The sequence below is a fragment of the Rousettus aegyptiacus genome, unplaced genomic scaffold, assembly GCF_014176215.1.
Source record: "Rousettus aegyptiacus isolate mRouAeg1 unplaced genomic scaffold, mRouAeg1.p scaffold_m13_p_11, whole genome shotgun sequence".
NCBI classification, from domain to species: domain Eukaryota; kingdom Metazoa; phylum Chordata; class Mammalia; order Chiroptera; family Pteropodidae; genus Rousettus; species Rousettus aegyptiacus.
The window spans coordinates 57108523-57136520 of record NW_023416286.1 but is presented as its reverse complement, the minus strand read 5'-3'; the positions used below and the strand labels follow the sequence as shown (position 1 = coordinate 57136520).

Below are 27998 nucleotides of genomic sequence, written 5' to 3'. Positions count from 1 at the left end.
ATGCATTAACAACCACTGAATTGTACACTTTAAATGCATGCATTATATCTTATTTGAATTTTATCTCAATAAAGCTGTTAGCAAAAAATCACAAGACTAATCTTAAAAATTATTTTCCACAAATAACAAGTAAAATGAAATTTAAATCATTAACTAGTTTTTGACATTTTATTGTGGAAATATTCATGTGTATACAAATACAAAGAGAATAATATAAAGAACTCTCATGTACTCATCAATCAGCTCTAAAAATTATCAACATTTTAGAGGTATTTAAAAGTTTTTCTTTTCCCAAACTCTGTTACAAAAATTTCAAACATTAGAAAAGTTGAAAGAGTGTACAGTAAATACGCATGTATATATACCCACCTCCTATATTCTCCCATTAGTATTTTACTTTGCCTGCTTCAATCTATATCTATCCACTATCTGTCCCTCTATCCATCCATCAATTGATTTACTTTTTAAATTCATTTCCAAGTAAATTGCAGAGAGTTGCAGTATACTTCCCCTGCATGCATAACATTGATTACAGTTCAGTATTTGTTTACCATTCTCTTTGAGGTAAAATTTATGTACAATGAAATGCACTATTTTTAAGTGTACATTCCATGAATTTTGACAAAATTTAGGCCTGTCCGATTCAAGTTAAAGCCATTGATTTAATATTTTTTAAAAGTATTTTAAAATTTTTTGAAGCTCAGAGACCTTCAAAATAAATTATTTTCATAAATTAATTATATTTTATTGTTGGGTTTTTTTAGGATTTTCTCTTTCCATTAAATCTCTGAGGGGGGCAGAAATGCCAGTTACATATCATGAGCTACCTATCCATACACATCCTGAGCCTTCTTAGTTTTTTTAATGAAAGCTGATTAGGCATTTTACTATAAACCTGTGTAGTAATGTATCTTTCATAATTAACACAACAGAAACTTTGTCCTAGCAAATTCTACATTTTTCAGAGTAAACATGTAATATTACATGGAAGGTAATAATTTGTGGGATGAATCAGTAAATGAAAATTTTTTACTTTTTTATTGTGGTAAAATACATAGAACAAAATGTACCATCTTGACCATTTTTAAGTGTGCTGTTCAGCGGTTATTAAGTGTACATTGATTGACATTGTTGTGTAGCCATCACCAGCATCCATCCCCATAACCCTTTTCATCTCGTAAAACTGAAACCGAAGCTCTATACCCATTAAACAATAACTCCTCATTCTCCTCTTCCCTCAGCCCCTGGCAACCACCATGCTATTCTGTCTTGACCTCACATACGTGGAATCGTATAGTATTTGCCTTTTTGTGACTGGCTTATTTCACTTAGCATAATGTCCTCAAGATTCATCCATGTTTTAACAGGTGTCAGAATTTCCTTCCTTTTTAAAGTTAGATAATATTCCATTGTATGTATGTAATACATTTTGCTTATCCATTCTTCTATCAATGGACACTTGAGTTGCTTCCACATTTTAGCTATTATAAATAATGCTGCTGGGCACATGGGTGTACGAATAATCTCTTTGAGACACTGCTTTCGATTCCTTTGGGTATATACCCAGAGGTGAAATTTCTGGGTCATATGGTAGCTCTATTTTTAATTTTTTGAGGAACTGCCATACTATTTTTGTTGCATCTATACCATTTTACATTCCTACCAACAGTGCACAAGAGTTCCAATTTCTCCACATTCTCACCAACACTTAGTCATTTTCTGTTTTTCTGTTTGTTTGTTTTTTGTTTTTGACAGTAACCATCCTAATAGGTGTGAAGTGGTATCTCATTGTGGTTACCTAATGATCAGTGGTATAAAGCATCTTTTCATGTGCTTACTGGCCATTTGTATATCTTCTTTGGAGAAACATCTATTCAAGTCCTCCCCCCCGTTTTGAATTATGTTTGTTTGTTTGTTTGTTTGTTTGTTTGTTTTTGCTGTAGAGGTTTAGGAGTGTATATACTATATATTAATCCTTTATCAGATGTATGATTTGCAAATATTTTCTCCCATTCTGTGGGTTGCCTTTTAAAATTTTTTTAATTTTAAAATTTTCATGAAGTCCAATTTACCTATATTTTTCTTTTGTTACCTGTGCCTTTAACGTTAGAATGAACAAAATTTTAAACCAGTTAACCCAAGGTACATTCAATATTGTTGTAGATTTTCTGTTTTTCTGTTTTCAAAAACAGGCAACCCAAGATTTTTTTCATGTGGAAAACACAATGGGATAAAAAAAACACACACACACAAAAACGCTATCACTTTTGCCTAAAGAAACACTACCAGGTTGTAATAATCGATGAGAATTTATTTGCCTTCTTTTCCAATGCAGACACTACAACAGTCTCTGTGGTTATAATAAATTTTATACATTCATAAGAAAAATACAAAAATGTAATTTACTATTGATGGCCTGTTTTATGTCACAAGCACTTTTGATTTTTTAATATAAAAAGGAGTTATATGTAAAAGGAGACCTTAAATGGAACAATTCACTCAGTTTATTTTAAAGCAAATATTGTCAAATTTTTCAAAAACAAAAATCATATAAATGCTGATGTCAAGGACTTCTGCCCAAAATTTGTTCCACTCCATGCCTGTGACATCATTTTACAAATTAGATAAAATGGAAATGAGATGTAATGGACATATTCAGAAAAGATAGAATTCACTAGTGTTTTTGAATATGTGGCATGGCAATTTGCCTTTTGCGGGACGAAAATATTAATTACACATTTTTAAAAATCGTGAGTGTTTTGCATCTCCCTGGAGTCCAGAAAGTCTTTCATATTTCTTAATTACTAAATATCTGTTCAGCTGCACAGCTTTCTTTCTCATTGCTTCTGTTTCATCCAGGGTCATCTTTGCGATTTCCTCTGAAGAAGACTATACATTAACATATAAGGTTTGGGGGGGTAGGGGAAGAAGAGAAAGGTGTTAATTCAGATGTTATGAAACTGTGATAATGCTATTATTTAAGGCACTTATTTGGGTCTGTTTATACTTTGTAGTTTTATAAATAAGCCCAAGGGGCTCCTCCTGGTTGTCACAATCCTCCTTGAATCTCGTATCCTGTCTGTCTCTTCCTATCCGACAGTAGAATTGATGCCGCTCTAATCCCTGGAAGTTTGGAACTAATGAACTGACTGCTGAGCTGCCGCCACGGAGCTTGGTCCCAAACTATACTGTACTTCACACTCGATTTATTCTCCAGATGGCGAGACTGTGCCACCCTGCCGCGAGGGACCACCTCTTCCACTGGAGTGTAAAAGTGGACGGATGTTGTTTTCTTTGCAGATTTGATCATTCTGAGCTAGAAACTTGCGAAGATGATTAGTTATTAGCTTTAATGGGTGCCAATTGAACCAACTGCACGCATATTTTCTCCTTTGATTTCGGAGTCTGCAGGTCTTGGTGATGGTTGATTTACCCGCTTTCTTACGTCACTGGAGCGTGTCTCTTCCCCAGGTGATAAGAACCCAGTCTCTGAAATCATAGCACGCCTTGGTTCCTGGCCCAGACAGAGTCACATAATACGGTGACTTATGTATAAGGACAAGTTTATTAGCCACCGGTCCACTGCACTGAGCAGCCCATGGCACGAAATATTGATCGAACGTGGGAACTTTGGTACCTCTTAGAACATGGATCTGTGAAGATTCTGATCTGGGCCACCTTCTCCGTGACCTTTGCTGAGCCCACCTTTGGAATCAAACCCACTACAGAACACACTACGGTAATTAGTCTCTGCAAAGATCTAATGTAACTTGATAAAGACCTTACTTCCATTATTCTGTCTTTTCTAGGTTGTCAGATATTAGGGGAACAAGTTCATTCTACGTGAGGAACGCTAACCAAGGCTGTTCTGCAGTGTTCGCACTTTTAGAATGTGGTTCCTTCTAAATCTCGTTTTGAAAACTCTGTTTTACTACCAGAATGTAAGACACACCCTACATTCACACACACAAAAAGTCTTTTTTTGAATGGCCCCTTTTTGCTTTCATTTTCTTTTCCCTCCTTTTCCAGGGAACCCTTAACTTACCAATAATCTCAGCAGATGACCCAGATAGCCTTCTGAGAAGATGGTGTCCACCAGGCTGTGTCTTACGAATCCCTCTAACAAGATGGAAATTAAAGTACAGTCAGGGCCAAACAGGAGGCAAAGAAAAAGAGAAAAAGGGAATGAAAGTATGAAAGGGAGTGAGGTGATGGAGATGAAAGAAATGGTAGCAAGAAGTAAGGCTTGTGTTAGAGCAAGGGGAGGGAGAGAGAACAGAATTTTTTCTCACAACTGGGTGGACTGTGCCTCTCTCTAGCTGAACATCCAGAACTAAACTTAATTATTCTTAGAAACTGCCTTGCTCTCACCCAACAGATGGCATGGGTGTGTTTGCTAGCATAGTAACATATTTCACCATTAAAATACCAAAAAGAAAAAAAAAATCAACATGCTTGTTGATTGGTGTAAATTCAATGAAGTTGTTGGATATTTTAGTATACATAGCAAAGGGATGTACACTTAGTTTATGTAAATTGCAACAAGCAACAGCCTGTTAATAAGGGTGTTATGTGGCAATATACCTACAAAGCCGTCGTGTGTGTGTGTGTGCGTGTAAAGGTACAGAATCATGAAGTGGAAAGAGCTTGGTTTTAATTGTGAGCCAGAAGGAGGAAAAAAAGTCTAATAAAATACTGAGTATTCACTGTTCATTATTATAACATGAAAAGTACTAATCAGATTATACCTACAGTTGGAATTAGGTACTTCATTTGCAGCCAATTTCACAAGGGCTGAATTTTACTAAGTAAACTGGAATGTGCTGAAACCATGGCAATCTGACTTTAGATAAAAATTGCAGGCAGGTTTAGAACATGAGCTTTGAACAAACAGTCCCCTTCAAATCCAAGCGAAACAACAAAACAGCTTAGAGGTCACATTCTGTTTGACACCAACATTAACAATTTAGGAAGTCGATGTTGCCAGTGATCTTGCACCTTTGAGCACACATGCAGTTTAGAGAAGGGAGATGATTCAAATAACTCTCGTTTTAATATGCATGTCAGCCCAAACGATCTAGTTAGTTCCCTTCCATTTTCCATTCACTCTCTGTCCCAACAGGCCCTTCAGAAGCCTGACCTACATTGAAAGAAATCCTGGAAGTTCAAATGGTTACAAGCTGCAGCAATCCTAAATTCGTAGCTGTGTAGGCTACATGGAGCATAACATGTTTTAGGTTCTCTGAGGCCATGGATCTAAATACACACACTGCCAACGAGCTGGAAGCATTTCTCTCAACAGCTCTCGAAAACCTTAGAACTGTGATATGGAGCGAACTGCTTTTCACTTTCAGGATTTTTTGTGTTTAGTGCATGTAACAAGAGGGGGTGGTAGAGCAGTGGATGAGTTTTATGGCTGTGGAACGGCCAACGGCATGCTGTGGTGCCAAGCCACTGTTGGCTGCACCATCCCTCACTTTAACTAGTATGAGCGCTCTCATGCTTTTATCTAAGCTTGGCCTAATTATTGGCAGTCGGAGCCCTGTAAATCAGGATTCCACAGAGCTGTCTTAAACTAGTCCGATGTACTCTGTTTCCATCTGATCTGACAACTCTAAGCTACTGTTTCCTCACACTGTTTAACTCAGACCACATTTGGAAGCCTCCCCTGCTTCCACCAGGTCGTAGACCCACATCCGTCTGGTTTAAATCTACTGTCCTGGCTTGTCTTGTTGATTAGACTTAAACTCAATATTGGTTCAAATCATTCTTTTTGTGTGTCTGTTTTGTTTTGCTATTTTCCTAGATAAGTATTGCCTTTCAAATGGCTGTATATTGTTAAGACCTTTTTTTTTTTTTAAACCACATTCATCAGCAGTGAGAAGCTTTAAAGTTTTATTAGTATCATAAAAACCCTTCCTAAATGAAACTACTTTTGATATGTGTTCATTCTGACAATGAGAATTTGTTGAGGGCTGTTGGAAAAGTAGAGGAATTTGTTTTTGAAACTGAAATTGGCAGGAAGTAATGACCCCAAAGTGCCTTTTTTCTCAACTCCGACTCCCAGCCCCTCAGTTTACTCCTTTCCCTTACCTTCATCACTCCCAACTCAAAGCCAATAGATAATATATTTGGTTTCATATAATTTTTCTGGAGACAATTCAAATAACTAAAGCAGACATTCAACCTTAGTGTGGGGTATCATTTTCTGGAGCACCTTTTAATTGAATATCAAGATTCATGTCACTTACAAAAAAAATAAATAAATATTTTCAAAAAGTGAGTAAAAAGCATAAAGGATGCGGAAAAACAAACAAAAAAAAACTCTAATTTTTTCCCTAATGTTAATATGTTGGCAGATAATTATATATTATCTAGCTTCTTATATTTATTAAATGAAAAATAGTGGGCAGAGGATTTAGAACCATGCCTAGTACTTCGTAAATGGTCAATAAATGTTACCTATTAATTATTTTATTTTTGCATTTGGAAAGTAATGCTAATGAGCAAGGTAATGCCACTGTTTAGAAGTACGCTGGTATGCATTACAGTGGCCATCATCTCTGTTATCTTGAGTGAAGTCTGGAAATCAGTGCTTACCTATCAGCTTGGATGACTTATTTCAAATACCATTTATTTGGTGGAGAGGAAATTTGTGGATATAGTAATGGTGCTCAGACTCTGAATCCATAAAACAGTTTCACAGGATGGTTTGTTTGACTGTGTTACCTCTACTTGCAGAATGAAGCTCGATTAAGAATAGTAAAAACTCTCGAAGATTTTGACCTGGGCCCAACTGAAAAGTGTGTGAGAATCAACTCAGTGTCCAGCGGTCTGGCCGAAGAAGACTTGGCGACTCTCCTGCAGTCCCGGGTGCTCCCTTCCAGCCTAATGCTCCCAAAGGTGGAAGGCCCTGAGGAAATCCAGTGGGTGAGTAGCTAATGCTTTGCTTTAATTAAAGACTCGGGTCCGGCTAAGAAGGAATAGCAGAAAGGAAGGATTTGGGTGCTGCTGGTTGTGAAAATACATACACAGAGAGCAAAAAGGGAATTTAGAAAAAGGATCGAGTCCAAAAGACCATATTCTTCATGCAAGGAGAACCTGGCTTTGGCCAGAGTCTTCTATGGAACAATTCTACTCCTGAAATGATGCTTCTGCTCTGTAACCAGCTTCATGGTTTGGACAGAACAGCCTCCTCAATAAGACTTACAGAGCAGTCCTTGGAAACTAGCTTGTGTGGGATCATATCTTACACCACTGCCAGGCCCTAACCCTCCACCCAGGAGAGCGGTGATGTAAACAGCTCTTGCCCAGATTCATTGAAGGACATCATAGACAACGAAAGCACATTAGCCACAAATGAAAAAATGAACCTAGAGGACGAGAGGTAAAGGTCACTCCTTGGGGCAAACAGAGGAATAAACAGGAAGCTTTTAACTAGTGGTTTTAATTAGCACAGATATTATTTCCTGAACAGTTCTCTAGTTCGTCCTTTTTAAATTGCTGACAGGTGTGTTTGTGTTTCACGACAGACTTTTCAGCCAATAAAAACCTGGCATGTCAAATTACTCACGAAAACTTTGAAATGGGCCTAATTATACTATGATTGTTTTCATTGTTAAAGTAGGGGGAGGTGAGATTTTATTTAGGGGTTGCTCTGATTCTGCAGGTCTCTGCTGAATAAAATAACATTCCATTATGCCACCGTAGGGCAGATAGCCCTTGACACGTAAGTGCTGGCAGCGTGGTAAGGGCGTGTGGACAGTGGTGATTTTGATGCCACATCTGGGATTATCTCTAAGACTGTGGCTGCAGCCGTAGCAATATGCTGAGTAGTTATAGCACCTGAGGGCACCGCTCACCTTTCTAATGCACGTGGAGACACCGGGCCTGTGCTTTCCAGTGCCGTGGCTGCCTGCCACATGTGGCTACTGAGCACTTGAAATGTGGCGCGTCCAAACTGAGTTGTGCTGCAAGTGTAAAATATGCGTGGGATTTTGAAGACTTTATACCAACAACCCCCTCCCCCCCCCCCAAAAAAAAGAAGAATGTAAATTATCGCATTAATTTTCATACCGATTACATGTCGAAATGGTGATATTTTGGATATATTGGGTTGAAAAAACATTGAAGTTAAATTCACCTGTTTCATTTTAATCTTTTATTGTGGCTACTGGAAAATTCAGAATTACATACGTAGCTGCCATTATTTTTCTATTGGACAGCTCCCTCCTGGCTCCTTCTGGAAGCCTGTGTTCAAGGATCCGCATTTGCTTTTAAACTGGGGTTCTCCTCAGAGGTCATACCTCAGAGGCCAGGAGATACTGGTATTGCTAGGTTAATGTCTTCAAGTGCTCCTGCCCCATTCAAATGTGTCTTAAGTTGATTGAAATGAAATCCGAAGTCACTGTTCCCTTTTGGTTTCATAGTTAATGCCTATTTATCACCGTTATTACCCTCATTTGGGAGGACCCACCCCAGCCTTGAGCTACAGCTTCTGTTCACTGTTTTAAATCCCTGGATGTGAGTAACATACCGAAATCTAAATAGGATTTCTAGTTAACAGAAGTCTTTCGGGCTGTTTATTTTTTCCTCTCCGTTTGTATTTATGTGAAGCATAAAACCCAGAGCCTGATGCACAACTGAAAGATGGGCTTCCTTGTTTTCTTTTGTGTGAGAATCTCTTGCTGGCCTTTTGTCGCTAGTGTGGGTTCTTGTTTGACTGGCACGGCTTATTGGACTATAACAAGCATGACTCTGCCTCCTTTGTCGTGGGACAATTCTCCCACAAATCCCGAACAGTGTGCATTCTTCCAACACACTATTGGGTGTGCACTGGAATTGAAAGAATCGCTGAGCCCTGCTACTTCATCTCCTCCCCAACCTCTTTGTGATTTTTTTCTCCTTCTTTTCCTCCCCCTTACCCCCCAGTCCCCTCCACCTCGCTGAAATGAACACTTTACCAGGCCGGAAACATTTAATCGTCTCCTTTTGAAAAAATTAATTGAAACTTCTCCACTAGTTACCTTTTGTGTTAGTACTTAATGCAATTTTTTAAGAAAGAAGGGGAGGAGGAGAAGGAGGATGGGCTAGAATATTTAATTTTTAAATGCCTCTATGGCTTAAAAACAAAAGGCGTTAGGAAATTTTCTCACTGAGAACAAGGAATATATTGTAAAGTGTTTACCTAGTTTTAAACTTTATGAATTTTTTGTTGTTATAACTATTATCACAAAGAATGGGACAAGTAACGTTGCAAGTTTTTTTTCATGAGAAGAAAAAAAATTCCTCCGCTGCATATGTCGCACCAAAACCACTGACTTTTCACTACCTACTTTCTAGCTTAAATGTGACATAAATTATGTTTTATTTTCATTTACATGGAATAGTTTACATTTTGTCCCCTTACATTGTAGCCTTCTTTCTTGCTATTTTGGTTGAGTTATTCCTTCCCTTGCAAAGTTACTAAGGAGGTGATGATGATGGTGTCGGAGGAAGGGAGGGGGCAGTGGGAGCAACTGGGAATAATTCTTCATTACTGAAAGCTGTGATTTATTTTAGCCTAATTGTAAAGTTACTGCAAATTGCTCAAAAGCTTTTTAAAGATCCCGGTGATTAGATTTTTTAGGGGGGGTGCTACACAGGCAAGGAGGGGGCAGCTAAAAGGGGAAATAACACCTCTAATCCTGCTTCTGGTAAATAGGCTGCTAGCTTTTAAAATGAGTTTCCTTTCTATTAGTCAGAATATTATGCTAAGCCTTAAGCATTAGTTTTTTTATGTTGCCATAGCAGCCCTATTCCTGCAGGGTGGTGACCTGCGATGATTACAGTACAAAGCTTATAGGGTCTTGAAACCCCCTTTGAAGATGAAAAGTCTTTGATGGTTTATATTTATGCAAATCTCTTAGATATGATTTACCCAACTGAGACTGAATGGAGAGATGATTAAAATTCCCTTTTCCTTTGATATCCATTAATGGCTGAATATTCCTTAAATTTAAAATGGATATATATGTTTTCATCTTTATTTACAAAAATATCTTTGTCATACCTGTGTGTGTGTTGTTGTTGTTTTTTTTTAATCTCCCCACATCTTATTAGATCTAGATAGACATAATAGATTTACAATTTAGAGTATGGTGAGGTTTTTTTCCTTTTGAAAAGGGGGGGGAAGGATCTGTGCAAGAGCTTTTGTATGTTTCCAGATGATAGATTTTGGAATTTGGGCTACCCCACTGGCAGCCCAGAGCTAGCTGTGAACTGGTCTCATGGAAAAAATTGGTGAGCTTTGGTCTTCAAAGAATTAAACTTCCTTTTTAAGGTCTTCCTAGGTAAGCTAAAAAATTATGAAGAAAACCCTTCTGAACAAAGGGTAATGGTGCTATAATGAATAATATGGATTCCATGTAGAAGGCTGCTGAAAATACACTGATGTCAGTGCTGGGTATGAAACAAAAACAGAATGGCAGGTAGGGCAAAGCCGCATTGTTTTAGGGGTCTACCACTTGCATTTTAAGACATGAGGGCGAGAGGTCTTAAGTAAATACATTTTCAAGGAAAGCATTTAAACTTCAAGAATCTCTCCTTCCAGTTCTAACTCCTAGGCCTCAAATTGTTCCTTTAGGGGGAAAAAAACCCCAAAACTTATAATGCTTGGGGTTTTACTATTTAGTTCAACGGAAACTTGGTTACCTTTTTTCTTTGGTCTTGTCTTTCCTTTTTTTTTTTTTTTTTAATTCTTTTGTGTGGACGAAAGAGACTGTGTGATATTACTTCCTCAGGTCAAAGACTTAAATACGACTTCTACGTCTGCATTTGAGTGATTGTACATTTTTCCTCCACTAATCACCTATGACACTTTTGATTTTAGTTTTCAGAAAAATTTTCGTTCTACTTAAAAGGCCGAAAACTTGAACAACCTATGAATTTAATCCCTTTTGTGGAAACTGCAATGGGTTTGCTCAATTTTAAGGTAAGAAAACCATAATATGGCTGAGAAGTTAGTATTCATTTCTAAAGAGAACTTTTGTTTTCAATTTTAACATCTACTTAAAATATTTTTCTAGAAAGATTTATAAGCATAGTAAAATTTGAGCACAATTTATTATCTGTAATTATCCAAAACCAGGTCGTAAGCATCTTAGAAAACAAAGAAATTGGCTAAATAGCAGGGGAAACTTCCCAGTCTTAAATATTTAAATGAAATATTTATAGATTCCTAGCAATAATTTTAATTAAATAATCACTATGTAAATATATGCTTTTAATTATTACATTTATAGATTAAATGTGCATGAAAATTTATTTTGTCACCCTTATGAATTAACTTTCAATTATTCTTTTGTAACAATTGCCTTTTATTGGGAAATTTTCTGGCCTCTTTGTAGCAACGTTATCCATAATGTCTAGTTGATAAGACTACTATTTGTTAGTATATACCAATAATTTGAAGTATATTTCAATTTACCACATGAGAACATAAAATATTTCCTAATATACATTCATGAAGATTAGCTGAGCTAAGTGTTTTCCAGTATTGCATGACTGCATTGAACTGTTTGCCTTAACGAATTCATAGCTAGCTTATAAAAAATCCCTTTATCAGTGGTCATTTAAATTGTTTTCCAAAATATGCCTCAAATTCCACCTGACTTGTGAACATTAATGTAGCACCCCATCTCAGAGGGCAGGAGAGAAGAAATCTCTAAAAGCAAAACGAAACAAAAAGACAGTTGAATTGTACTGGAGAGGTAATACGTGAGCAAAGGCTCGAGAGGAAACTTTGAGACCCATTGGATCACTCGGGAGGGGCAGAGTGCAAATGTTTGGGAAGCTGCTTCAAGCTCAGTGATCAAGGCTGTTTACACCAGTAACCACAAATTCTTCCAGCCCGCTCTAGAATTCTGGGAATATAATCAAAGTATATCCCTTCAGTGCAACTAGAATCATAGAATGATTCAATATTTAGCATCGTTTCACCATTTCATTCCATAATGTACTTAGAAGCCCTTCCTACCCCTGAGATTAACCAGCAGTATCCTCGCCCATTTCTCATGTCCCCCCACCACACACACATTAGCATGCTGTATCTCCACCTTTGTGGATGCAGCTATGTCTGCGATGAATGTTCTTCATCTTTACTCCACACAGAACTATCCAACTTGCTTATTAGTACATCTTGGACGACTTGTTGCATTTTTGTTTTCCCCTCTGGCATTGTAGATTTTTGTATTGTATGTCTTGAATCCTAAAACCATTTACCGAGAAATTTTGATCCTAATGCAAATAATCCAATTAGTTTGATTTAAAAATTCTTTCCTTCTCTCCTGTGGCTTTATGTTTACTGTTTGAGAGTCTCTTAAAGCAAAAAAAAAAAAAAAAAAAAAAAAAATTTTTTTTTGAAAAATACAAATAATTTATAATACAATCAGAATGAGTTAACCGAAAGTTTTTCTCTAGGAATTGGATGACCTACAATTTGAACATTACAACTATATTAATATATGTTAACAACTATATTAATATATTCCATTAAGCAAAGCAAATATATATAACATACTTATCTTGGACAATATTAAATACCTTTCAAGAGAGGTAAATTTGGGCTGCATTTTTAGGACTGCTTTCAGCCAAACCGTGTTAAGAGCCGGATCTTTCTGTTACCGAAATATACCATGCTGCTACTTCATGCATTTCTGTGTGATTTGGTTCTCTTTTGCTCTTTTACAGGCAGTGTGTGAAGAAGCGGTAAAGACAGGTCCTCAAGTGGGTCTCTTTCTAGATGCAGTTGTTTTCGGAGGAGAAGACTTTCGAGCCAGCATAGGTGTCAAAGACTCTTTCTCTCCCCCTCCCTCTCCGTCTCTCATTTCTTTCTGTGTACATGTGTACATATTTTGTCTTTGCCCCTTCATGAACGGACATTTACATGACAACAATTATTTGCCAACAAAGACAATGGTGTTTCAGGTGAATAGACAACACTTCCTGATAAGTTAGGACACCTCATAGTTGTCCTGCTTCCAGAACACAGCATTACTACTTCTGTTCATTATAAAGTAATTAATAAAAAGCCTGTTGCAGCCTCAGATGCGTTCAGGGATATATGGCATCTACTTTGTCTGTAATAAGTATATTATGCAAAGAACTGCTCTGTTGCTTAAATATTTTGTTTTTGCTCCAGTCTGAGAGCTATCTAGGCTTCTAACACAAATTTAAAGCAATTCCACATTTGCTTTAAGGAATAATTTTCTACATCAAATGTAGTATATAAATATTATTTAAAATAGATCTTAAATTCCTCCTAAAATATATTTCAGAACTTTTCTTATTACAAAATATTTATCGAGATAGTATGCTTGTTCTCACTGGTCTTGCCCACCCTGCGGGCACGATCCCTCCAGTCTGGGTGCATGTATAACTAGAGACTTTGGGTGACTAGAGACTATGGGTGCATCTAGAAAAGAGGCCCAGGCCATGTGTGTTTCAGAACCACAGTCCCAGTGATGTGAAGACAGGAACTTTCTCTGGGCAAATATAAACAGACACTCCTCCACCCCCGGGGTGAAAAAAAAGGGACTTATTTTAATACCAGTCTTTCCAGGAGACTTTTGTGTCTCCGACAGCTTAGTGGACACTTTCTGCCTCTCTCAAAACGAGTGCCCTTTTGTTTCCCCAAGTTCTCCATCCAGACCCTGAAGCTGCAGTATTTGGCTCAGCATCTCAGTTATAACAGGGCACTGCAACCACAGCACACGGAATTCTGTGCTCAGTGAGCGAAGTTAACCATTTTCTTGCACAGCCGCTTGGCCACCTTTTGTGATGCTACCTTTTGACTGACACTTTCCAAGTGATGACAAGAAGGAAAAACGTACCAGAAGTTATTTGCGACCTATCAAGTCATTGGCGATTCTATCTCCTGACAGGGAGAGGGGCCTTTTCTTAATGCAGCACAAGTCATTATACTGAAAGATGCCTTGCAAGTGACACACATGAGCTTTAACTCTGTCTGCACATATCCCTCTCTTCATTTATATTTGAATCATTATTTCGGGTGAATGGGGAACACTTCCTGTTTTATATATAAATTGCTGGGGAGCCATTCTCAGGAAGACATAGAAATCTCTACAGACTGAGTTTTTATAATAGATGTGTGGGTTCAGTTTCCAAAATTAACGTCTCCTTTTTCTATTAACATCCCATCCTCAGGTGCAACAAGTAGCAAAGAAACCCAAGATATTTTCTACGCGCGGCAAAAGATTGTTGTCGTAGCCAAGGCCTTTGGTCTGCAGGCCATAGATCTGGTGTACATCGACTTTCGAGATGGAGAGGGGCTTCTCAGGCAGTCGAGAGAAGGAGCTGCGATGGGATTTACTGGTATGATTCTTGATGACATCTTAGAAAGCAGTGTCTAGATTTGTGAACATTCCAGAAATTAGTGTTCCTAATGCAGCCAGGTAGCTCGTATACTTATTCCATTATTTAAAACATGAAAAAAATCCATCCAGAGCAAGAACCTACCAAACGAATTGTCAGGTTTTTCTTTGGCTTTGCAAGGCAACAAGCTAAGCACTCATTTTATTTTCTCTTTATATTAGTGACCATTTTTTTCTGTCCTCTTAAGTGTTTTGTTGCAGTTTTTGCTGACACGAGGAGAAAGATGAGGGTGTCACTGAAGTGTTTTTGAATGAACTGCCATAAGCATTTAGGCTAATGGGTAGGAGAAACATTTCCTCAAATAGTCGAAATATTAATTCATTTCTTAAAAAAATTTTGGTGATATCTTTCTTGACTTTTTCACTCACAGCTAGATTTTTATTCTCCAGCCACTGCAAGCCCCTCCGTTCTCTCCCACCTCCCAGTTAGTGTGTCCGCACCTGGCGACACCTACGGGCATTGGCTGGCACTGAGATCAGCGGGTCCCTCGTAATCCGGTCCTGGAGCGAGAGCGGATATCTGTTGATTGGTGTGCCCGATCACTCAGGTCCCCAGGAGCCCCGGGAGCAACTGAAAATTGTGTTTTTGCAACAGAAATCTATTTTTGAGAAACCACAATAGGATTCTATACCCAAACACGTGTCCGCAATTGCATGCACACACATTCACACGCACGCAACCATGGATTAAAAAAGCACTGTACTTTTATTATTTGTTCTTTTGCTGCAAGTTCTAAGAATATCCTGATCAGAAATGTACCAAAATAATAAGGAAAATAGACCAGCATCCATGCTATATCCCTTTTGTATATATATTCAAAATGTATCTAGTTAGGGGTTACCAAAAGAAATATTTCTTAAGGTGCCTGACTTTAAATGTAAAAGGTGTCTTAATGGATGATGATTTAACCCAAAATAAAATTAAAAGGCTTAAGAAACAGTTTTAAATATTGTATTAGAATTAAATAAAGCTCTGACATTTTATTTTGTGTATTAACATAGAGTTAAAACATGACCCCACAAATTTTATATATAAATAAGTAATAAATGTGATCTCTTATAGGGAAATATTTTTTAATTGATTTGAAATAACTTGTCTTCTGTGATTGAATTAGGGACCAATTGAACTATTAATAAATGAATCTTCCCTACACTTAATAGTGACTGAGAAAAAAAGTCCCTCCACCCAAATCCTGGGGTTGTCCTCATCCCCGTGACCTGTTAAACCTGCCTGTTTCCAATGACTGGTTAGGACACAGACCAAATAGGAAAGTTGGAGAAAAACTCCATGAAATCTATCTAATAGACCCCGATGTCGTTGTTCTAAAATGTGTGGCATTGGTTGCCAAGCAGCCAGATGTTGTTCTGAAATGGGCACTAATGCAATAAAAATAGAAAACAATGAATTGATGTGGGCCTCTGTCGCCATCGTTCAGTAAAACCTGGGTGTCCTCAGCTTCCTCTGGGGTAAGGTTTGCTCCAGAACTTATAAAGGAGTTTGAGAATTTCTCCAAGATGCAGGGCTGAATTAAATTGGTCCCTAATTCAATCGCAAAAGACAAGTTATTTCAAATCAGATTTAAATTTCGAGACTGTGCCCAACTCAGCATGAGGAGCTTATGGGCTTGGCACTATTGTTTCTCAACAACAGGGAGTATTAAATCACACACACAAAAAAAAATGGAAGAGGGGAATGGGGAGGCACAGAGGGTACAGTGCCCATTATATATTCAAGTGAACAAGTCAGTAAAGTAGGTGCTATACTTTATAGCCATTTTCCAATTTTTAGAAAGAGGCCTTTGTTGTCCCAATTATATTTCTACATATCAATAAAAGGTAATTTGTTTGATAAGATATGAGATTATTTGTATTATTTTTAAACAATAAATGACTTAAGGAGTATGTTAGGCCACTCATGATCTGTTTGTCGTAATTATTTGTCATTTAATTGCCATACCTTGGGCTTTGAACAAGAAGAAAGGAGAGGAAGGAAGGAAGGAAGGAAGGAAGGAAGGAAGGAAGGAAGGAAGGAAGGAAGGAAGGAAAGAAGGAAAGAAGGAAAGAAGGAAAGAAGGAAAGAAGGAAAGAAAGGGAAAGGAAAGGAAGAAGAGATACACATCCTATCTGAAGCAGGTAGTTGAAAGGCTTAAAATCCAATGAAAGTATTGTGTAATCCATAACACTGATAAGAATCAATTTATGTTATGAGGATTTTCTGTACTTTTAAAAATTATATATATATATATTTTTTTTTTAATGAGTTGTAGTTTTTTAAAAGTTAGCCATGCATCAAACAATGGGTTATAGTTTCTTTTCTGCAGTCATTGTTTCACAGAGCCACAATCCATGTAGATACAATTTAAATCAATTTGTTAGCTATAAAAATGGCTATTAACTTTAGGAATTATTTTTATAAAAAGAAACCAGAAATAAGTCTTGGAATAAAGCTTTAACAGCTGACTTGGTCATCACAGTTACTCCAGTACTACATGCTGAGAAGAAAGATTATAAATATGAAGCACTATAGGTTTTCTTCTTTTTTTGCAGTCTTTTGTAGAAGACAAAAATGACACCATCATACAGTTACCTAAAAGACTTGACAGGTATTGATTTAAAGCATGATATATCAAGTGGTACTGTAAAAAGGATTTCATGGTCATAAATTTTAATGTCTTCCAATTTTGCACCCTCTCAGTAACTTGTCAATAACAACTCTTCTGTATAAAATATTTGCTTCACTTCCACATGGCATTAAAGTCTGATGTGCAGTCATTGGGATACATAAGATTTGACAAAAGATAACTTCACAAATGTATGTTCATAAATTTCTAAAACCTTACACATATCTTAAAATTACCCAAATGTGGGTACTTGCAAGCCATCAGTAGTTTTGTAGTATTTTAAATAGTTTGTTTTGCTCCTCAAATCATAGTGTCTGTACCAAGAAGTTCACATGAAATCTCGCTTTTTACTTGTCAGTGTAAATTATGTACATAAATTATAAAATTCAGGACTAACAATTAGTACAAAATGACTACCAGAACTGACATCCTTTATTAATAATATTGTAACAACTATTGGATTACTTAAATATAATTTCAGTACCTACTATTGAAAACAGCTCTCATTTGTCATCGCTGATGTTATTTGTTCCCAGAAATTACTCCTCAAATTTAAAGCATCTTATTTATACAGACTTTTAATGTTTTATTTGTATGCTGACAGATAAGAATGGAATAGCCATGTGAGGGTGTTTTAATTATGCCACCATAAGAAAAGATATTGTTATATTTTTTCACTTAAACTCATTTTCATGAAATACTAAAAAAAATTTTTTACATTCTTTTTTATTTGATAGAATAATGATAGTAAAAGCAATTCACCTTTTCTCAAAACATCAAGAATATTATTTTTACAGGCTAAATGTTAAAATAACTATTTTAAAACCAAAGCAAATTGGAATACCAACAAATATATTGAGCAGAATAAATTATCATTTAGTGTGCATTCATTTTTAAAGAACCAGATATGTCCATTATTTTATCATGTAATAAAATATGACATCATTATTATAACATTGTCTCATTTCATTAATGATCTGATTAGATTCCACTCTTTCCTGATTGTTAAACTGTTTTTTTAATGACTGCATGATTTCATAGAATCCTGTGTCTCCTATCTTTGTATAATGTTTTTATTTAAGATTCTTAAACTTCAGAGAGGAGCATAAAGCTTTATTAAAGCTATTACTACAAAGAGAAGATTTCATCTGGGATGATAATTAGCTATATAAAAGGGATTTTCTTTATTTCATAAGAAAAAAAGGAAAATCTGGTTATGTTTTAGGATAGAGAAACATTCTGTAATTTTTATTTAAACATTTTTAAATGGAGTAATTTAGGGACAACAGTGTTCAAATCTGCCTTATATTTTACTGTACCAAATAAAATTTTTCATTGAAATAAAATTTCCTATTAGTCATTAGGTATGGCGTACTATATTTACTTAAAAGAAAGAAAATTAAATATATTACTGTAAGACACTTTGTTATTAATATAGTTATGATGTCTGTCTCTGTGAGCTTTTTGAAAACTAATAGACTACTTTTAAAAGAAATTATAGAAGGTGAGATAATGGTACAAAATAAGCCAAAGGTAACATAAAATTTGAAAGAATTAACATACAATTTTTCTTCTGCTTTGCCTCAAAATAATCATTCTCATTTGCAGACAATATCCTTTAAAGTACCAGCCAAAACAGTTTATTCAATGAGCTGCCTAGTCAATCCACCTGTAACTAAAAATGAGAGATTATCTGCATCAAGGTGGTATTTCTATAGGATCAGAAGTACAATCACTTGCATTGTTGTATTTGTCCTTATGTGGCATTCTGGAAAAGCCTGCCCAATTGCTGTTATTTTCTTTTTAAAATGTTTTAAAATAATGAGTTATTTTACATACAGTCTGTGAGGCATTCAGGAGCCTTGAGTGGCTGAGGCATTTTGTCTGAACATCTGTTTGTTGTTTTGTGTTTCCGGTGTTATTAATCTTCTTGTAGGTAAGCAGGTGATACACCCTAACCAAATTGCAGTCGTCCAGGAGCAGTTTTCTCCTTCCCCTGAAAAAATCAAGTGGGCCAAAGAACTGATTGCTGCCTTTAAAGAACATCAACAATTAGGAAAGGTAAATGTTTTGTTAATGCCTTGGATGAAACCGGTGTTTCAAATACTATGGGGAACAATGAAAAAAATTATCGTTTGAATGATTTTTTTAAAAACTCCTATTTTTGTGAGGAGGGTTTGTATTGGGGAGGATGATATTCATCAGTGAGAAATTCGCTTAAGGTAAATTTGCCCTCCCATGTTCCTAAATATTTCACCAACTGGCTCTCAAGTCTCTCATTTTATTCCTTTCATAAACTATATTGGCAGCCTATGAGAAAATAGAAGTCTGTTTCATTTTTCTCTATAGACTCTGATGTAGCGTTCATATGAAAATAATTTTAGTTCAAAGTGAGAGCAAGTTGTAATGAAATAAAAACAGTTTGATCAAATGGTTCTTGTGGAGAGGAGAAATAAATCTCAAGTTATTTTAATTTGGGGGGGGAGTACAAAAATCTCCTTCAGTTTAGTCATTTAAGAGTGGGAGGCTGAATATGTGTTTGTACCAATTTCTGGACCTGAGATTTGGATAGAATGGAAAGCAAATTAACAGTGGAGTACGGTTGTTCCTAATTTAGTGCATCATTGAGCCTCGCGTTTCCTGCTCTGTGGGTTTCTGCTATGTAAATATTGCAGTGGTGATGCGCAATCTGTCTCCACTTTGTGCCAGTAACACTTAAATTAGGTGTCGCCTGAAGGAAGATTTTATGCTAGTTGCAGCATTGTCAGTTAATTATCTTAAAGGTTATTTGCAACAATACCGTGTGCCTCTTTTCAAGAGGATGGGGGTAAACTTGCCTTTATAAATCCATCCTAGAGGTAATATCTAAACTCGGTCTTGTTACTTACATAAGGAGTGAGGTTTTGATACCTACAATGCAGATCTACTTAGGGGAGAAAGAATGTTGAAAAATTATTAAGGTTCTAAAGGTTAAATAGTCCCCCTTACCAAAAAAAAAAAAAAAAAAAGTCAAAACTGGTTTTCAGGGTGAACCGATGACATAATGGCAGTGAAAACACATGAAAATCCGAGAACTTCGCTTCCTTCTCCTCACTATGGATAGCTGCCTTCAATTCTGACCATGCCCACCCTCACACGCACGCCTGCTCATCTTGGCACAAACTTGCACTTAAAATCAAAAGGCAGAATATGTGATATTGGAAACATCCCATTTGAACTTATACCACGGTCAGGATAAATAGCATTCTTTCATTTCAAATCAATATTGGCCATCAGAAAAACAGTGTGGCTCATAGAAAAATATTTTTAAGTTGATATTGTGTTTTATGTCTACTTCTGTATCTTGACCCGAAAATCCAGATCCTCAAACCCAGATGCTTACCTAGAGAGAAGAGCTATGTACCTTTTCATTCACATACGCAAATAACTTTATCCACTCTACTCTCCTGCATGCTTGCCTGTGCACACACTCACTAAATGTTCGACACCTCTGTGTGTACCTTACGCCAGCTAAAGACTTGTCTTGCCTGCTATAAATAATTCCTACTGAAATAATAAACTGAAGCAGGATATGAGCCATCAAAATGGCAGACCAAGCTGAATCCCAGTCCGGGCCAACACTGGCTTCATTAACTGTCTACACTGTGTTTCACATTGGATAATATCAAAGGATGCCACTTGACATTGTAAGCAGCTAGGGATATGGAAGAGGTTACCCTAAATTTCACTAGCCAACAAGTAAAATTCAAACTAGAAACACACTCTTTTACTGGCATTTAAGGTCTTGAATGAAGAAAAAGAGAAACACAAACAAACAAACAGAAAATGCTTTTTCATTGCATCTTGTTGTTCCCAGGGAAAATCATCTCAAAGCGTCCTTGCTTTTTGATAATAGCAACTTAAATGTTAAATTCTGAGCCTTTTTTTTTTTTTAAGTAAGAAATGCCCTCTCATTGGGGCATAAGCTTTCACAATGGTGTGGCAGCTTTTCTTAACATAAAACTGCAGAAATTAGAGCAGAAGGGGGACTAACTATTAGCTCATTTCTTCCCTGCCCCATTCGTGTAGGTTTGTTTCCTACAGCAAATTCTCCTGGTGTTTTGTCCAGCAAGGTTTAAATGATTCAAGTAATGGGGCTTCCAGTGGGGACATATGGTTATTTTATCCAGTTTGCATGTTTCTTTTACTCTGCCTGTAAATTGGCTGGTCACAAAAATTGGGTCTGCAGGTAGGTGACTTTGGGTCTTGAAGGGTCTTGGGGTTTAAATAATGTGAGTTCTGTTTGTAAAGATTTAGTATAAATAGGTTGCTCAGTTGTATAAAGTATTGCTTCCAACAAACATCTAATCTGTTTTATTTCAAATGTGAATCACTGATGAAAACATACACCCTCAGATACTTTCTTTGTCCAAACCACAGGTGATTCTGTCAACAATGGAAAACTGATGGTTTGTGTCCTAGTGAGACAGTTATAAATTTCTAAAAGATACCACCTATGAAAATTTCATTCAAGTTTTTAAGTAGAAATGACCCAAGAAGGCAAAATTATATATCTTCGCTTTTCTCTACTTACTGCTCCTATCTTAAATTACATACTGCCCTAACACCAAAGGTATAGCTGAAATTCATAGTTAATGCTGAGTAATTGTGTCTTCAATAGTAATAATATTTATTATTGTTATATAGTTACAATAATTATTATTAAAAAAAAAAAAAGTTCTACCTTTTCTTCCTGTCTTCTCCAAATAATGAAACTCAGGGGAATACTTAGATCATGAGTAAATAAATGATTGGGGTTCTGTCTTTCGTATCACATGAAATTTTTTGTTTGTTTTATTTTAATCGGAAATTCTAAGAAAATAAAGTTTGATGCCCTTATTCTAATGTCAGGTGAAAATACATTAAAAAATAATAATGTGCTCATATAATCTGTCGCTGTTTGACAGGTAATGATACTTGTGACTGCTTTGATTCAAGAAACTAAAGATATTTACAGGCCAAAGAATTCTGCCTGGTATAACAGTCCCCAATAATAAGAATTAGGCTATAAATTAACATTAGGGACTGAGGTCAACTTCTCCTATTAAAATCTGTTGGAGAATGTTTAAACATTCCACATACTCTATGTTCCTATTTTAATTCCCATAAGCTAAAATATTTCTAATTTAGCTGACATCAGTTGTGAGGTATATATTCACTGTATCAATCAAACTAGTTCTTTCTTCGAGACTTCCAGAAAAGATATTTTGAGATGCAAGCTGTATGTCATTAATTATTTTAGCTTTGAATTATTTGATAAGACACTTTAGCCAGGATAAATCACTTCCATATGATTTATTTTACATTTATAAAGAATTTTCTTAAAAGTTAATTTAATTTTTATGTCACTTTTTCATAATGTTGATTCCAATAATATCTGAAAATTCTCTATCAACTGATTTTAAAATTGCTTATTAAAAAATATTTTTAACAGGCTTGCAGTCGTTATATTTCTTATCGACTAAGAATTATATGTGGTATAAAAATTAGATCATTGAAATGGAAACATCTCAAGCAAATAATTAGTTAATATTAGTTGATATCAGTAGGAACTATAATTTGTTTATAAATATATAACATACATATTTATACTATGTATACATTTATGCATGTATGATACTATACATTTTTTCATTTCTATGTTATAAACTCAGTGCTAAATTTTTTCTCTTTCCATATTCATAACTTCTTGGGCAAAAATGACAGCTAAAGGAAGTAGTTGTTTTTAAAAAATGATTGATAAATCTAAGAAATCTTAATATAACAATTTACCATTTCTTCCCAAATAGAAGCTCTAACAGTAAAATGTGAAAGAATAGCAAAATGAATTATTACATGTGATCAATTTTTAAAGGTACTCTGCTAGAATATTCATATCTCTGCAGTGTCTGGCTACGAATATGGCTTTGCTTCATTTTCAGTTTTCCAAAGACTCTGTTTTATTCATATCATTGCCATAAGTGCTGTATTTGGTTTTGCAAGGATTTTGTTTAACTTTTTCAAGATTTTTCGTTTGTTACAGCTTCACAAGCTGGCTAAAAACCAAAACAGGGGAAGTGTTATCTTTAAAATCTAGGTTCAGTTAACCATTATGAAGGTCAAAAACAAGGTCACTACCTGACATAACTGTAAACAACACATATAAAAGAAACATTCTCATTTCACTGGAGCAAGCAATAATGCAAATTAATAACTTTATATTCATAAACAGATCTTCTATTGGAATATAAATTAGGGATGTATCTTAATAAAGAAAATAAAGTCAGAGTTCTTTTTCCTCATGTAAGTCTTTTCATCTAGCAAATTGCAAAGAATAAAACCCTGCACACCAGCACTGAAAACAAATTATTTTCATAGGTATCTGATTGGGGTTCACACACCTTTCATTTGTGTTTCCAAATGCAGGGCTTTACAAAAGAAACACTTTTTGGTCCAGATGGCCTTCTAGAAGGCTCCCTGAGAGAACTCAGAAGTCTCTCTAGCCAAAAATCTTGTTTCCGCTTATTCAAGTGCCAGAAATCCCACTGCCCGCTCTTTCACGCAGATCAAATAACCCATCTACAGATTTGGTTGTTGTCTTTGTCAACTGAAAGGGCTGATTCCACTAATAGACAACAGTGTGCCCTCCCACACCCAGGCTTCCTCCCACCCACAGCCTTCCCCGCTCGTAAGCAGGAATACTAAAACCAGAACTAAGTGATTTCTAGAGAAAATGAAAGTTGAAGGGACATAACTCTACTTTTGAGATTCTTACTCATTGCATTTCTCTCTTTATTCCCATGTTTATTTACTATTTTTAGAACTGTATATGTCATAATTTTGACTTTAAAAAGTCAATTCTTTAAAAAGCTGAGGAACTACCAGTGATGACTTTAAGGTTAATTTGATTAACAACAAATTGCATATTTCGAAACATTTACAGTAAGGCAAGCCAATTCTAGTGCCAATCATATTCTATTTCACATAGTTTTAGTGGCAAGTGGCTGGTCTAGAATTAGAGGATAAGAAATTCCATATATTGCTTAAGTCTGATAATCTAGAGGTGTTTGCTTCATCCTTAATTTATAACACATCTTTAATGATATTTTAATCAAACTATTTTTATTCAGGTTTATATTTTTCAGGAATTTTTTTGTTCAGTTTCAATTAATTAGGGTAATTCTTTAATTGGATGAAATCTCAGAAATTTTCAAGTCAAATCTCTTCAGTATATACCTTAATACATTAAGACCAACAAGGGTTTGGAAGTTGCCCGGGGTCACTCACAGCCAAGGTGACGATGGAGTCCCAACCAGAATTCTGGACTCACTTGGTAAATAAAGATATGAACATATAGCATAAATGTGGTTTCACTTGGATCACAGTGAATCCCCACATTAACGACCAAAGCTTTGGATAGAGCCTTAAAACTATTCAGTCACAAGCAAATGTAAATTTGGTTAGTTCAGATTAGTATCTTTTCGTTAGTCATACACTTTTTTTTTTTTTTTGGGACGAGCAGAAACTGATGAGGAAGAACACAGGGTATCTATGTGCCTTCCCAGCCATTATTCCCCACATCGCTCCCTCATTCACAATTCTGTCCTGTGCTTGTCCACCCGCCTGGCCCCAGAAAGACTTCTTGGCTCTGATCGCCGCAAACCCCATTCTGTTTCATTAGCCGTCATTCGTTCCCTCTCCCCAGGTAGGCTGGAAACTCTCAGAGCAGGACTGGGAGCCTTTGGCAAAGAGGCCATATCTAGCCCCGACCTCGGCTTCATCTCCCTCGAAGGACAGGTCCCCAAGATCACATTCTAGTTACCCCTGTGGTCACACAAACACAATATGGCTTTCAGTGTCTTAAATAGCAAGATCCAAATAAGGGCCATGAAAGAATAGTTTTCCTCCTTAGACATCTTTCTTTTCCTTTTACAGTATTTCTCCTTCTTAGTACCCATGGCTCTGTATGTTTCTATGTATCTTTCCTGTTCCTCCCTCATTTTCCTTTTTTTCCTTTATAGCTCTCTCTTTTTCTCACCATATCATCTCCTACATCCCACCACCACCTCTTGCCTTCTCTCCTTTAACTGATTATAATAGAGAAATTCAGAGCATTCTTTTAATTTTCGTTGTATTAAATAATTTTGTAATTCTTTTTTTGTATTAAAAGCAGGCAAATGAGATTTTATTTTATTAAAACATAGAAATCAAGATTTTCTATAGTACTCCTTTTTCCCCCCCATTTTAGGTTAGTGGAGCTTAATGAAAAAAAGGGAGTGGGGATTTCTAACCACTGCCCTACAGAATAAAGAATTCTCTCTTTTGTATCACTTGCTTCCCTGCAGCATCTTGGACAGAAATAGGTACACAATGCATATTTAGTAAATACTGTTCAGCTAACTGGTTTCTAAATTTCTGACAGTGCTAAAAAAAAATTATTCGTTCTACTTTTAACAGTATGCGTGATACTGACCTTTTGTTTCCTTCCAGAAAAATTGAATGAAAAAAATCTCACAAATTATTTCATCAGTTAATATTATCAGTGAGTTGTGTATTAGTAAATCCTTTAAAGTTCAAAGTGCCTGCCAGTTAATATTTGTTCATTTAGATGTGTTTCAAAGAAAGAATAAGCCTGTAGTATATAAAATAGAAGTTTAACATTATTTGTATTAGCTGCAAGCTGTTATAAAATGCCCTTCAGTCTCTGCTTTTCTCTTAAGCAATACCAGCTCAAATGTAACTTAAAATATTCTAAATTAAATAAAACTATTTAGACATATATCTCAATGTTAAAAATAAGATTTCTAGTTTCAAAAAAAAAATCTGAGAGGAAGGTGATAGTTATAGAACTCTCATTACTAAAAATCAATGAATTATATATTTAACAATGGGTTAATTTTATGCTATGCAAATTATACCTCAATAAAGCTATGAAAAAAAATGAGGAAATTAAGCACAATGTCTAATTTGCTAGCAAATGTGGAAACTCCTTTAGATTTTGTGATATGCTTATAAAGCCAATTGTTTCACCTTGGTAGGTAGCCTTCCACATGGCTTGCTTGGCTTGATATTTCCAGATTTCTTTATCAAAAGATATTTTTTTAAAAAACTTGTCTATTTCTGTCTGATTATTCTGCCTGAAATTTTTTAGAGATAAATCTGCTGCCTACATTTCATGAGCTCTGAGAAGAATTTTAAAAACAGAAGGCACCTTCAGTCTCCCCTATCCATTTGTGAAGTAAGGACAGCGCTGGTCCACCGAGACCCTCCATCTGGGCAGTAGATGACTCTGGACTGGTCACATATTAAGATAATTGACCCAGACATTCACCTCAGTTCTTCTCCCTTTCAGCCACCTCCACCTTCCCTGCCAAATTAATTTCCCAAACCTACTGCTTTTTTTTTTCTCATCTGACTTCCTAATACTGTTGGTAAAGTCCCAAATTAATTTTATGAATATACAATACTGTTTCTATTTTCCAAGTAGAGCTAAAGCTAAATCGTTCCCTTTTTAAAAAGCAAAATGTTAATGATGTCTGTTCATTTTACATCTACTCAGTATCTACATTCCAAGGAATTTCCTCCTTTTCAAACCCATCCGGCCTTTTGTCTTGGCTGGGATGCTCCCTTGTCCCGCTCACCCTCTGCCGAAAGCTGTCCTTCCTTTCACTACCTGCTCCAGCGTAAGCAGTACTCCCAATTTCAGGTCACCTGCATTTGATTAGTATCTCCTCCAGCTGATAGTCTACGTTTTTAAGTTCTTTTAAATATATTTGTTTTTAAATACTGATGTTATGTCAAATATATTGCACCCTTGAGTCTAGTTTTTTAAAGGGACAATTCGGTCTGTGATTTATAAGAGTTTAGGGGGAACAGGAAGCTTCAGGCAAGAGTTGGCCTCTCCTCATTGCATCTTCAATAATGTTGGTCTCTCAGAACCCTTAAAGCTACTCTGAAATCATAAAATCCTGTTATAATTCAAATTCTCTGCCTCTCACTGGGCCTTTCTGTGGTAAATGGAGTTAAATCATCTCTGGCTAACAATAGCAGTAGCAGTAGTAGCAGTGGAAGTGACGGTGATCATGGTGGCGGTAACGGCAATGAGGTAGAGGTGATAGCGCTGGTAAAAACCGCAGCAGTCTCAGCAGGGACATGGTCCTACACGGTGACAGTAATGGTAAGGGTGGTAGCAGCTGCAGCTCCCTTGTACTGAGAGCCTGTTACATGAAAGCCCATTACATAATTATTTTATTTACTTCTCACAATAATTCTACAAAGGAGGTATTATCCCCATTTTACAGATGAAGAAACCGAGGCTCATAAATTATTTGCTGTGGATCTCACGCAGCTAGGAAAAGGAAGACCCTGGCTTCAAATCCTGGTGTAGCTGACTCAAAAGCCCATATTCCTAAGCTCTGCCCAAGGGGCCTCAAGTGGGAGAACCTAGAGAAGCAAGGCCCTTTCTCCTCGCCTTGTCTTTGTGTACTTTTTGTTCCAGCTGCAGCTACTGAATACCACCTCGGAATGTACCCATCCTGGAGAGTTGCCTATTTCTGTTTGGTGGAAAGTCGCAGAGGGGCTACTTGGACAGGTGATCCCTGATGTCCTCTCAGGCCAGCACTGACCTGATAGGTGGAATGGTGCTGGAGAACATACAGGGCCCTTCATTCTATTCTCCATCAATGGTCCTGGGTGCTTTTTAATAGCCAGAGAGCCACAGGAAAAAGGATGGAAGGGATGAGGAGGGAGCTTCTCCAGATTTTTCCACCTTTCAGAACTTGGAAAAATAAATCCTACAGGCTGCAGGATGGAGGATCCCCCAAACCCCCTCTGAGGCCATGCTCTGAAATAGAGCTTAAAGGACCTTCCCAAGCAGGTCAGAGAGGCCCGGATCATTACTGCATTCCCCAGTCAGATACAAAGCTAC

The 27998-nt window shown here is 36.4% G+C and overlaps 1 protein-coding gene across 7 annotated transcripts in view; it reads left to right on the top strand.

The window, feature by feature from the left end:
* CLYBL (citramalyl-CoA lyase) overlaps positions 1 to 27998 on the top strand; it is a 208732-nt gene that overhangs the window by 166762 nt on the left and 13972 nt on the right. For 6 of the 7 annotated variants that reach the window (XM_016123166.2, XM_016123169.2, XM_036228827.1 and 3 more), the window contains 5 exons: positions 6742 to 6930; positions 10871 to 10972; positions 12730 to 12823; positions 14206 to 14373; positions 18990 to 19114. In XM_016123166.2, the coding sequence (XP_015978652.2) occupies positions 6742 to 6930; positions 10871 to 10972; positions 12730 to 12823; positions 14206 to 14373; positions 18990 to 19114 (678 nt within the window). Of the gene's footprint in view, positions 1 to 3471; positions 3740 to 6741; positions 6931 to 10870; positions 10973 to 12729; positions 12824 to 14205; positions 14374 to 18989; positions 19115 to 27998 lie in introns of all 7 variants that reach the window. The other variant, XM_016123170.2, reaches the window with a different exon arrangement.